Source organism: Vombatus ursinus, unplaced genomic scaffold (genome assembly GCF_900497805.2).
Source record: "Vombatus ursinus unplaced genomic scaffold, bare-nosed wombat genome assembly UNPS02014662.1, whole genome shotgun sequence".
NCBI classification, from domain to species: Eukaryota; Metazoa; Chordata; class Mammalia; order Diprotodontia; family Vombatidae; genus Vombatus; species Vombatus ursinus.
In genome coordinates this window covers 143675-157190 of record NW_020954440.1, presented here as the reverse complement: position 1 = coordinate 157190, position 13516 = coordinate 143675, and the positions used below count along the sequence as shown (strand labels likewise).

At 36.8% G+C, this 13516-nt stretch overlaps 1 protein-coding gene across 1 annotated transcript; it reads left to right on the top strand.

The window, feature by feature from the left end:
• The first annotated feature begins 2566 nt into the window (after positions 1-2566).
• Positions 2567-13303, top strand: LOC114042644 (olfactory receptor 14I1-like). The gene is made up of 3 exons (XM_027861335.1): positions 2567-3048; positions 12436-12991; positions 13223-13303. The coding sequence occupies exons 1-3, from the start codon at positions 2567-2569 to the stop codon at positions 13301-13303; spliced, it is 1119 nt and encodes a 372-aa protein (XP_027717136.1).
• Positions 13304-13516: the final 213 nt, after the last annotated feature.

The following is a 13516-nucleotide window of genomic DNA, read 5'->3' as shown; positions in this document are numbered from 1 at the left end:
GCAGAGTTTGAGTTATGAACATATTATTTGTAAAATATTTTGTAAAATAGTGCCAGGTAAATATTAGTTATTACTATTTTTCTATCCTACACAAACAGATATCACCCCTAGCTCCAGCAACTTCAGATGTGCAGATTGTGATAAAATGAATGAATTTCTATCAAAGCTGGATAACGTCTTCTCTCCCAGTTTCTCAGGGTTATGGGTATGTACTCAGTGAAATGAATTCCTTTGGAGAAAGTCTAACTTATTATAAACATGTTTTGTGCCAATAAAATAATTGCTGTTGTAAATATTATCATTATGGTTAACATGACCATTGTCATTATTATTTAACAGGTAGCATGACTGTACTACAGAAATGACCTGGTAGGAAGGAAGACCTGGATTCAAATCCAGATGTTGACAGAAACTGTTGTTTATAGCTCTAGCCAAATCACTTAACTTCCCAGTATTAGAGGCCACTAAGACTATTATTAGTTGATATTGAAGTTGAAAGAGATTTTCTCTCCTGCTGTATTTCTACTTTGATAAAATCAAAGATCTCATTAAATATTAACGTTAGAGAATATATATACTATATCAATTACATACACACATACACATATACATGCATGCAACACACACATATATGTATATATATTTTAAGAGCAAGATAATGATTTCCAATGTAAATGACAAAGGACAATCAGATATTCTCATATCCTTATTGTTTTTAATAGCTTGGGCTTTTGGCTCTTTGGCTTGAACACACATATCTCATGTCACTAAGAATTATATAGTCACAAAATAGGGAAAATATAAACTAAATAAACCAAGTTAGTAAGGTAAGACAGCAAAAAGACTATCCTAGCAGTATATCTGAATATACATGTGGTGATTAGTGTTACTTAGAGGAATTAATGTATCCATATTGATTAATTAAATTAATAAATCCAGGGTGATGAACATAGATTTGAGGTAGCAAGACTGGAAATCTACTGGAAACAGAAGTCTTTACAGCAAATCCTTAGAGATTATCAATGGACAGCCGAGGACAATGAGATATACTATCAAAACCATTTCTAATTAGTGATGAATTTTTTGTTGTTAAAACAAATAATAAAGACAATAATTCATAAAAATACAGCTCTTTAAAATTTGCAAAAATTTGTTCATTTTTCTTGAGGATGGTATCCCCTATTCTAAGTATTCACGTAGAAAAACTTAAAGTATTTAAAGCAAGTAATTATGGTTATTCTTTTGAGTAGATCCAAAGAAAAGAGTGCTGAGATTACTAACTAGCATTGCCATACACTGCCTGTGCCAGCCCAAGAAAGTCCTGTACCTCTCTAGGCTTCCTCTGTAGTTAAGGGAGCTGGGTACATGACCTCCAAAATCCCATGCAGCTCTGAGTCTATTATCCTGTGATTCAATTTAAAAGACTTCTCCAGATAGTTAGGAATTCACTTCTTCCAGGGTCTCAGCAATTCTTCAATTACATGTTAATGAGTTTCTGACCATTCAGTAGCAAAGGTAGGGAACCTGTGAACTGAAGGCCACATGTGGCCCTCTATGTCCTCAAGTGCAGCCATTTGCCTGAATCCAAACTTCACAGAACAAATCCCCTCAATAAAAGGATTTATTCTCTAAAACGTGGACAGTGTCAAAAGGTTGTACCTAAGGACCTAGAAAGCCACATGTGTCCTCAAGGCCCCAGTCTCCCCACCCCTGCTACTGAATGGACAGAAGCGCATTAACATATCATGAAGTTTTAGGTAGACGTTTTATGTAGGTCCCACCTTTCAAGAGTCTGAAATAGACATCAGAACTTTGATATACTTTAAAATAGAAATGCACATATATATGGAATAGACCAGGGGTGGGGAACCTGTGGCCTGAAGGCTACATGTGGCCCTCTAGGTGCTCAAGTACAGCCCTTTGACTGAATCCAAACAAATCCTCTTAATAATAGGACTTCTTCTGTGAAACTTGGACTCAGTCAAAAAGCCAAATCTAAGGACCCACATATGGACTCGAAGAGGCAAATCCCCCCCACCCCCAGAAGAGACCATGTCAAGGTGTCTAAAGTCTCGCTGAAAACTAAAATTTCAGTCAGCACAGGTGTCTGACAATACAAAGTATAAAATAAATGGTCTATGTATTTATCTATCATCTCCGATCTCTCTGTATATATGTAAACAGATATGTTTTGCATTGGGATATGCTGTTATCTTGCAAAAGAGAATCAATCTAGGGATTGCAGTGGTGTGTGTGTGTGTGTGTGTGTGTGTATGTGTGTGTCTTTGTGTAGGACAAGTCAAGAGCAGAGGTGCTGTTGAGTAAGTGAATCCAAGGTGGCTAAGTTAGTACAGTTGGGTAGATGTTTTCAATTTAAGGCCTGAATGTGGTTGCAGTAGAATGGTAAGTCATACCTTTACTGTTAAAATGGTCTCATTGCCACTCTAACTTTATGAGTAAGAATAGATTGAAGTTTGGTGTAATAAAGTACTTCTGTGCTCTGCTTTTAGAATTTGGTATCTTCTACTCACATTGTTTCAAGATGAATTACAAGACCCTAGAAGACATGAGCAATTGTACGATCATCATGGAATTCTTCCTTATGGGGTTTTCCAGCACCCGAGAGCTGCAGGTCTTACATGCTCTTCTTTTCTTGTTGATATATATTGCAGCCCTGATGGGGAATCTCCTCACTATTGCTGCCATTGTCACTGACCCACATCTTCATTCTCCAATGTATTTTTTTCTGAGCAACTTATCTCTGATAGATCTTGGCTGCATCTCAGTCACTCTTCCCAAATTCATTGTGAATTCCTTGACAGGCCATCAATCCATTTCTTTACATGGCTGTGCAGCTCAGATTTTCTTCTTCATCTTCTTTGCTGCAACCGAATTTGCTTTGCTTGTGGCTATGTCCTATGACCGCTTTGTGGCCATCTGCCACCCCTTGCACTATGGGGTCACCATGACACTGCTCCGTTCTCTTTGGGTGGCGAGTGGTTCATGGGTCAGTGGGCTCCTGTACTCAGCTGTCCATACTGGGAATATGTTCCGTTTGCCTTTCTCAGGATCCAATTTGATCCATCAGTTTTTTTGTGATATCCCTCATGTCTTGAAGGTCTCATCTTCTGATACTGAGTATATTCTCCTTGCCATGAGTTCAACTTTAGTGTTATTCTGCTTTGGTTTTTTAATTATATCCTATACTTATATCTTCTCCACTGTATTTAGAATGCCCTCTGTGGAAGGGCGCTACAAAGCCTTGTCTACTTGTTTACCACAATTGATCATTCTCTTCTTATTCCTTCTTGCTGGCATGGTCACAGTCTTGGGTCCTATTTCAGACACTTCGCCAGTCCAGAATCTTCTGATTTCCATGACCTACACAATATTGCCTCCATTTATGAATCCTATTATTTATAGTCTGAGGAACATGAAAATAATGGTTGCACTGGGTAGGATAATGAAAATGACTTTTATTCCCAGGAAGCAAATGTCCATCTTTGAAAAAATGAAAAAGTAAGAGAATGTAAGAATAAGTTGTTATAAGCATAAGGTAACAAGACCACTAGCCTAAAAGTGAAATTAAGAGTTAACATTTTGTTTACAAATAAAAAAATTAAGTCCCCATATATTCAGTTTGGACAATTGGTTCATTTTGGCAAGGCAATCTTTCATCAATTTTTTTTATTATTTAGATACATACAAGGGGACCATATAAATCTTTCCCTTGATTGAGTAATTTATTTGGTCATGGACCTGACACAAAGAATTGAAATTACTACCCAAGTGGAAGGAAGATGGATTCTTACCATGGGCAACAAAATTCAATTCCATAATCCTGATTCTATTCCAAGAACACACTTTGACTTCTCACCTAGATGTCCTCATAGCCACTCTTTCACATGCCAGAATTGACTGTTATCACGCTCACCTGTTTAAAATGTACTTCTCTTTGAAAATTCAGTTCACTTTTCACCATATTCATGGAGCCTTCCATGATTCCCTATTGAAAATAACCTTTATTAGGCTGATCCTATAAACAAACTAGAAGGGCAAGGAACCATTTACCTGTCAGTTATAAGGAGAAGGGAAGAATTTATGACTGAATAAGAGATAGAGGATATTGTGAAATAGAAAATCGATGATTTTGATTGCATTAAATTGAAAAGTTTTTGCACAAATACAGTCAATGGAATCAAGATCAGAAAGGAAGCAGAGGGGCAGGTAGGTGGTGCAGGGGATAGAGCACTGGCCCTGAAGTCAGGAGGACCTGAGTTCAAATCTAGCCTCAGACCAAACACTTGACACTTACTAGCTGTGTGAACCTGGGCAAGTCACTTAACCCCAATTGCTTCACTAAAAAAGAAAAAACAGAAAGGAAGCAGAAAGATGTGAATTTTTTTTTTTTTACAATCAGTGTCTCTGATAAAGGCCTCATTTCTAAAACACGTAGAGAAGTGAGTCAAATTCATAAGAATACATGTCTTTTCCCATTTGATAAGTGGTTAAAGGGTATGAATAGACAGTTTTCAGATGAAAAAATTAAAGCTATGTATAGTCATATAAAAATGCCCTAAATCACTGTTGTTTAGAGAAATGCAAATCATTTCATACTTCTTTATTATTGAATTTCCATCTTTTGCCCTTCTACAATTTGGAGCTGGATCTTTATGACACTGGAAAGAGGGAGGGGGCACTGGAGCATAGGAATGAGTTTTAGTCTAAGCCTGTGTTGTGTCTTGGTGTCTGCCAGTGTAGCCTCACTGCCAGTAGTGTGGGAGGTGGGGAAAGGTGCTGAGAGAGCTCAGGGTCAGCGAGGGTCAGTTCCTGGGTTTGGAGTTGCTGTTATTTTTTAAGCTTCTTTTGGATTCTGGGTGTCCTAGACAATGGAAAAGTAAGACTATGGTAAAGACTCTCTTTATCACAAGATTTCTGTTTTGAAGATGTTTGAGAGGTCTTTAAGATGGGAGAAAATATCCATTCCACCATCCTGTTACTCATATGATCTGGAAGTCCTTCAGTAGGCATTTAAAGAATGTTTGTTGGATTGAAGAAAATTATCTTCACTTCCTGTGACCATTTGCATCTGACTTCATAAAGCTCTTTGCTTTCATTTCTCCAATGTAATTATTCTGTACATTGTACATAAAAGTTCTCTAAATGTGTCTAATACTAGGATTAGAATGTGAGCTTGATGAGTGAGAACAATTTAATTTAATACAAATATGATATTTCACCTATGAGAGAATCGACTCAATTTCCTTATTGTGCTTTTTCCTTTCTAAAGGAAATTTCCCTACCAGGCTAATCCTGAGCCTGGCTTTTGATACCCAGTTACTCCATGATTGGCTGTTAGATATGACTTGTACCTGGAATCAAACAGGTAAGAGAGTTTTTCCCCTCCTATAATATTTATCAGGTCAGTCTGTGCCCTTGAGGGATCAGCCTTCACATTGTTATAACTATTTCCCTCCTTTTCCTTTCATAGCAAATTTCTATAATCAGGGCAGGTGAGCAGTAGGGGTTGTGTAAATATAATACTCCATCTATTAATTAATGGATTGATGCTGGAACATCTCTGAGTTACTGTAATAGGATGCAAGTATGATAAATCTTACAATTTTAGTCTACATTGTTGTCCAACTATAATATAGGGATGCTCTCCTCCTAAACGTAGAACTAGACAAAGTAAAGAGAAAAAGATGTAATGTAAAAGTTTTCTAATGAAATGGAGTAGTAAATTTTGAGAAAGCATCAGGATTAGATTATTTTCTCTAAGAACTATAAACACACTGACTCCAGTTTGTGACTCAATTCTGGAGCTAGCTCAGTTCCCTTTCTATTCAATTTTCTGTCTTGTGAGAAAACTTTATTTAATTGTGAGAACTGTGAGAAAACTACATAGCCTTATTTGAACCTTGCCCTGATTATCTGGGAAACTGAACCACCTCTCCCTGTTGCTTAGAGGCCTTTAACTAAGGAACTTTTAGGCTGAAGAGAAAACCTTCCAGATCCAAAGACTGAAGGAGTTTTCTCACAATTATGCATCTTAAGCAACTCATATGTTTTACCCGAAAACTTGCCCCATACTAGCTAACCAGTTGTTTTCATGTTCCTTTGATAGAATATAATCATCTGTGGGGAGTGGAACATCTCTTTTTCTGATTTCAGAGAATTATACTTCTTCACTCTCCCCTTCCCAACTTGGAAAAGTCTCTAATATTTCTTACAATTGGAAATCAGATCACTTAATGTTGTATCCAGGTTTATTGCTTTCTTTTAATTAATTTGTCATATTTGATTGTTTTTAACGTATAAAAGTCTGTCTCCTCCTGTATTTTGGGTCCAGCCCTAAGCTAATAATGTCTGGTCCCAATTAGGTAGGTAATTGTCATGCATTGCTTAATAAATCGATATACTCAAACCTTTGTTTTCTTAGTCATTTCATCTTTCACCCAGCACAACAAGGACCAAAGATATGGTACTGAATAGATTTTATAGATATTTTGATGTTGTGTGAATAGGTTTTGGAATTTGTTTTTTTCATTTTTGAGAGGTTTCACTTTTTTTCTTTTTTTGGCTAGGCAATGGGGTTAAGTGACTTACCCAGGGTTACACAGTTAATGAGTATTATGTGTCTGAGGCCAGATTTGAACTTAGATCTTCCTGACTCCAGGACTGGTGCTCTATCCACTGTGTAACCTAGCTGCCCTTAAGGGGTTTCACTTTGACTAACTCTTTCCCATCCCTTAATCAATCTACCAATTAGTATATATTTATTAACTACTTGGCAAGTGCCAAGCCCTATACTAACACATTTGTCATATGCAACTTTGCACATGGCTCAGGTAGTCATCTGTTCAGCTTAGACTTGTACTTTATGAACTCAGCATCAAGTTGGTACTAACTCCAACTTTCTCAAACTGGGAAGAAGATAATGGTAACATCTCCTCAGGAAAGGTCACTTTTCATACGTCGAGCCTCAAGAATATCTGAGATTTGGTAATGGGCAACCCCCTGCAGCAGAAAAGGAACTTCATTGTTAGAGAGTTATGTCAATGTGATCAAAATAGTTTTCTTTTCTAGACATTAATATTTATTTCCTGATAATTACTAAAAATATTTTTATGTGTATAGGAAGGCTGTGTTTTTTTTAAAACCATCCTTTCTATGTGAGAAATACCCAGTGTGCCACTATCTCATCTCATCTTATTTATAAAATATTACTTTGTGATTTTTCAAGTAGATCAAGCATTTTGTTGCAAAAAGCACAGTTAACAAAACTAAATTTAGTTGATCTTCATTTTGGATAAAAATGAAGATTGCCTGGAGGTCCCTCATGAGCTCTCAGAGAATGACTAGGAACTGATGGACACTCTTTTAACAAGACTAAAGGGAAAACTCAATTTCCTTGTTGCAAGTGAAAGGCACCACTCCCCATCTAATTATTCTCAAGAGAAGGACCATAGAACTCATAATAGCTGTGGAGGTGATGTCCTCCTTGGCTATTTTGGGTGCTGAAGGGACTAGTTGTTCAAAGATCTTTTAATAAGTGTATTTCTTCAGACTGTCACATAAGAAACACTAGCTATATTGCAGAAGCTAGCAGGGAAATATGTAATAATCTTCATTACTTCTCTGCACTTAGTTTCAAAGGGAGGAATTGGTTAACTTAGAGAGGATACAGTCTTTTGATAGTCATTAGCACTTCTGCCATAGTCAGGGCAAAAATAACACCCTGGGTAGAAAGGAAAAATTCCACACCTCCCAATTCACATTTTGTCATCTTTTATTTTCCCTCTGCACCACTACTAGATAGGCTAGGTTGCTCACTTGTTATAAGTGTGAAACCAAGATCATGGTTTGATAACTTACAAGTCAATAGGTTCTTAAGAGACAGCACGTATGGATATATGCTGGCTATCATTTGGATAATGGATCATGTGCTGGATATCATTTAAAATGATGAAAACAAAAAAAAATCTGTCTCCAGTAGTGATTCCCTATGTGAACTTAGGTGAGTCCAAATTATCCTTTCAAAAATAAGGAAAATACCTGTGGAATGTAACTTGAGGTGTTAATGTGAAGCTTTAAAGAGATGGTATATGAATCTCAAGATCAAAATAAATGCCTGCTATTGTAGTAGTGTAGTAGTAGTAGTAGTAGTAGTAGTAGTAGTAGTAGTAGTAGTAGTATAAGAGTAATAGTAGTAACAGCAGTAGTAGTACTATCATTTTGTTCTAGAAATACACATCTACCTTTTAATTCTAATTAATTGCAAGTGTGGGATGTGTGCTGGAAGTTACAGGGAGAATTTGGTAAAAAAGCTAAATGTTGCAAAGAAATTAGAATGTGGTTCAGTTGCCTAAGTACCAGGATTCTATGCTGAAAGAGAACTGGGGGAGGATTAAAGAAGCTTGGGTTTTAGTTTGAAACCTTTCATTTTTCTGTATTTCTATGTCCCCATCTGTCAAAGGGGAATAATCAGAACTGTCCTCTCTATGTCAGAGGCCTTTGGTAATGGTCTAGTGATGTGAATTTCCCAGGGGGAGTCTCTTTGAAAGACTGAGTGTTTTCTGAACATGCAAGCCTTATGCTTTTATATATTTATCTCCATGGATCACAACATTTATATTCTGAAACCAAGAAGAATGGAGATTTCAAACATAAGAAATTATATCCTGCAAACCCAATAGCTCAATGTGAGTCAGGAGAATGATGTCAATACCACATAAGGTAATGAGACCTTGGGCTATATTAAGAGGCAAAGCTTCCAGGAATAAGGAAGAGACAGGCTAGCTCTCTGTCCTCTGCTCTGTTCATATCAAAACTGAGATGTTGATTTTAGTTTTGGGTGCTATAGTATATGAAGATGATGCACTGGATGAACTGGAAAGGGTCAAAAAAAGGGTAATCAAGACGGTGAAGGGCTTCAAGCTTATTCCATATGAAATGAAAAAAATAGAGGTACGAATAACTATAGAGAAAAGAAAACCAAAGGAAAATGATAATGGTGTCCAAATATTTGAAGGTTTGACAAGTGAAAGAAGGATTGGTCTGGCAATGTTTTGCTTCAGAAGGAAGAACCAAAGAAAAGTTGTGAAAGTTGCAAAGAGGATGATTTAGATTCACTGTCAAATACAACAAGAACACTAAGAGCAGCGGCACCAGAAGCAGCAAAACTTCCTAACAATCTGTCATAAAAATGGAATGAGCTGCAAAAAGGACTACAGGATACACTGTCAGCAAAGGTCTTTGTGCAAAGAGCAGATGGCCACTTGTCAGGTGTATACTGGATGGATTAGATGACTGCTCCTTTCTCCTTCAGCTTTCTCTTTCAATTTTAAATTATGTTCTTGGTTCAGCTAGTTTGTCTGTGTGTGTGTGTGTGTGTGTGCTCCTATGCATGCACATGTGTGTGCGTGTGGGGGGTGAGGGAGAATTAAAGAAATTAGCTGGGCAGCAGAGAAGAGTATATTTATCAGAATTAATGGAATGATTCTACTATTTTGGACAATGGTGAAGTTGCAGTTAGTAATGGGAATTATGTTTTTGGAGTGAGACTGAGTTTGTTTGTTGTATGAGCTTAAGTGTAGGTGCCTGAGGTGATCAGGAAATTAGTTATTTCAATATTTGTTGCATTTAAGTTTGTGTGCAAAATTCAGCAAGAGTTCTGACATCTGGAGATGAGTTTTCATGTGAGGAGTTGAGCATTTGTGTTGGAAGAAGGTGTCACAAAAATGCAGCAATTTGAAAAGTGTGGTAGAAGAGTCACTTAGGAGAGGCAACCTACATTCATTTTCTTCTCTCTCAGGGTGTGTATGCATGTGTCTGCATATGTCAAGAGAAAAAGAACACAGATTTCATATTTTAAGAAATCTTAAAAGAAAGCTGCCCAGATCTCTTAGAATCAGAGAACAAAGTGGAAATAGAATCTACCAGTCACTTCCTGATAGAAACCTCAAAATGACAACTCCCAGGTATGTTATAGACAAAATCTAGAACTTCCAGGTCAATGGAAAAAATGCTACAAGTAGTTAGAAAGAAAGACTTGAAGTACCAAGGAACCATAGTCTGGATCACACATGATTTAGCAGCCACCACTAAAAAGGAATGGAACCACTATAAAGCTTGGAAAATGGCATTCTATGAGGCAAAGAGATCTATGCTAATAGTCAGGAATACCTTACTCATAAAACTGAGTATAACCCTTCAAGGGAAATATAGATATTTAGTGAAATTGGGGGATTCCAAATTTTTCTGATTGGAGCAGGGGAACACAGATGTATTGAAACTCTAAAGTTCAAATTTCAGTTAAGAGAAATGTAAACAGGTCAACATGAATGAACAATGATAAAGGAATAAACACAAATAAATTTCTTGCATTCTAATTTGGGGACATGATGCATGTTTCCCTTCTGAACCCTATCATTATTAAAGGTTATGGGTGGAGTCAAAGTCTAGAAATAGTTCTATTATCTCTTGATGAGCTTAAGACAAGAATAGAAAAAAAAAAGAGAGAAAGAGGAATGTACTAGGTAGGAGAGGAAAGAAGATTGGGGAAAATTATCTCAGAAAATCAAAGAGTACAAGTAGGCATCTATACAAACAAAGGGGAGAAGCTGAGGGGAATGACTGATTATGAACATCATTCTCATCTTAACTCCTCAATGAGGGGAGAACAAACACATAGAATTATGTACACAAATATATTTCACTAAACAGGGAAAGAAGAGGGAAAGGAGAGAAAGAAGGGTGAATTAAGAGAGAGGTTAGATTAAAGAAAGCATTTTTTGTTGTATCATTTCAATCATGTCTGACTCTTCATGACCCCATTTGAGGTTTTCTTTGGCAAAGATACTGGAGTGGTTTGCCATGTCTTTCTCTAGCTTATTTTACTGATAATGAAACTGAGGCAAACATGGTTAAATGACTTGCCTGGGTTCACACAACTGGTAAGTGTATGAAGTTGGATTTGAATTTAGGAAGATTCCAGGCCCCAAGCTCTATCCACTGTACTTAGCTGCCCTAAGGGAAGCATCAGCTCTAAGCAAAACAAACTCTAAGGAAGTAAATATATGTATATATATATATGTATATATATAAACATATGTATATACATATATATGTATATAGTTCTTTTTCAAGTGACAAAGAACGTCAATCTGAGGAGGTGCTCATACATTGGGAAATAGTTGAGCAAGTTAGGGTATTCAAAAGTTATGGAAAACTATTATATTGTAAGAAACAATGAAAAGGACATTTATAGAGAAACCTAGGAAGACTTGTGTGAACTGAAGCACAATCAAAAAAAATAATACAATAACAAAAATATGGTAAAGACAAACAACTTTGAAAGAGTTAGGAACTCTGAGTAAAATGATGAGCTATAATGACAGAAGACTTGTACTGAAGAATGCTACCAACCTTCTGATAAAGAGGTGAAGGATCATTGCACAATGATACATTTTTTTGGATATGGGTAAATGTGGAATTTTCCCCCCAGGTTATACATATTTATAATAGTGGTTTGATTTTTTTCTTTTGCTCTGATTTGGGTGGAGGATGAAGGTGAGTGAGAGAAACAATATTTTTGCTGATAAAAAATAAATATATTTTTAAAAAAGGAAGGAATTGGTATCATTTAGAAATTAGAGACCTTGAAATCTAGGAAAAACTATCAAGAATTACAGAATTAGACACTTATAATGAAATTATTCAAATGTTATATCACCACTGTTTTTTTTACAACCATATCATCATCACTTTTCCCATATCACTTGGAAACTAATTGATAATCAAAAAATGCATCACCTTCCCTTGCTTGCACAGCCCGGCCATTCATCTTCTCCTTCTTTGAGTTTGTCTTTCCTCATACTTGCCAGCTAGGACTATCCTGCTGTCATTTGCACCCCCCACATCTTATAAAAATCATAATAACAAACACTTATATAGTGTTTACTACATGTCAGAAACTGTGCTAAGTAATTTATATATTGTTATTATTTCATTTCATCCTTACAAGGAAGTAGGTGTTATTATTAACCCCATTTTTGCCTATATGGAAACATATAAATGGAGGTTGTGACTTTCCCACGGTCATACAGTCAGAAACTGGCTGAGGCTAGATTTGAACATATGTTTTTCTGACTCTAGGCCCAGTCATCTATCTACTGCACTATCTAGCAGTAGAACAACTGCCTTTACACCACAAAGACTCTATAGTATCTCCAGATGGTAGCTGAATAATGGCTCAGCTCTAGAACCAGCATCTCCTTCCTCAGCTCTAACACAAATGAGACTTATTTTTGTATTTGAATTTTTTTAATGGAAAAACAGATTTATTTTAATGGCTCTCCTAGGCATTTTAGTTTTCTTCTTTGTCTCTGTTTCTTCTACTCATGTTACATTTTCAGTTTTGATAATTTACAGGGCACCAGCAGATATGGCCAACTTCACCATTGTCACAGAATTTCTCCTAATGGAATTTGCTGACATCCGAGAGTTGCAGGTCTTACGTGCAATATTTTTTATCCTAATTTATTTAGCAACATTAGTGGGGAATTTTCTCACCATCACTGCAGTAGTCAGTAACCAACACCTCCATGCTCCAATGTACTTTTTTCTAAGCAACTTATCCTTGTTGGATATCTGTTACATCTCAGTAACTCTTCCCAAATTCATTGTTAACACCTTGATGGGCATTCAAACCATTTCTCTCCTCGAATGTACTGTTCAGACCTTATTTTTTGTGTCTTTTGGATCAACAGAATTTGCTTTCCTCATGACCACGTCCTATGACCGCTTTGTGGCCATCTGTCACCCCCTGCACTATGGGGTCATCATGAAACCATCCCGGTGCGTTTGGGGGGCCCTTGGCTCATGGCTTACTGGTGTTATCTACTCTAATCTGCACACAGGAAACATGTTCTGCTTTCCCTTCTCAGGATCCAATGTGATCCACCAGTTTTTCTGTGATACACCACAGGTATTGCAGGTTGCAACATCAGAGGTTTACAATGCTGAATACCTACTCCTTGCCATAAGTTCATGTTTTCTATTATTGTTTTTTGCCTTTTTAATTATCATATTAAATATCATAGCATCTTCTCCAGTGTACTGAAGATCCCCTCTGTGGAAGGATGCTACAAAGCCTTATCTACCTGTTCCCCTCACTGGATTGTCCTTCTCTTATTTCTCCTTTCTGGAATCATTGCAGTCCTGGGGCCAACATCAGACAAGACATCAGTTCAGAGCTTTCTTACTGCAATGGCCTACACAGTACTGCCCCAATTCATGAACCCAGTCATTTATAGCCTGGGAAACCAGAAGATTAAAGTTGCACTGATTAGGATAATCAGAATGGCATTATTTCCCAGGAAGACAAGGAATGTGTGGCTGGGGTGTTAAATATACAAGAAGGCAAAACAACTAGATTAAAAAATGAATCTGAGAGTCATTTTGCCATTTTGATCCACCAAATGATTAAAAGAATATCCCAAAAAATCAAAGC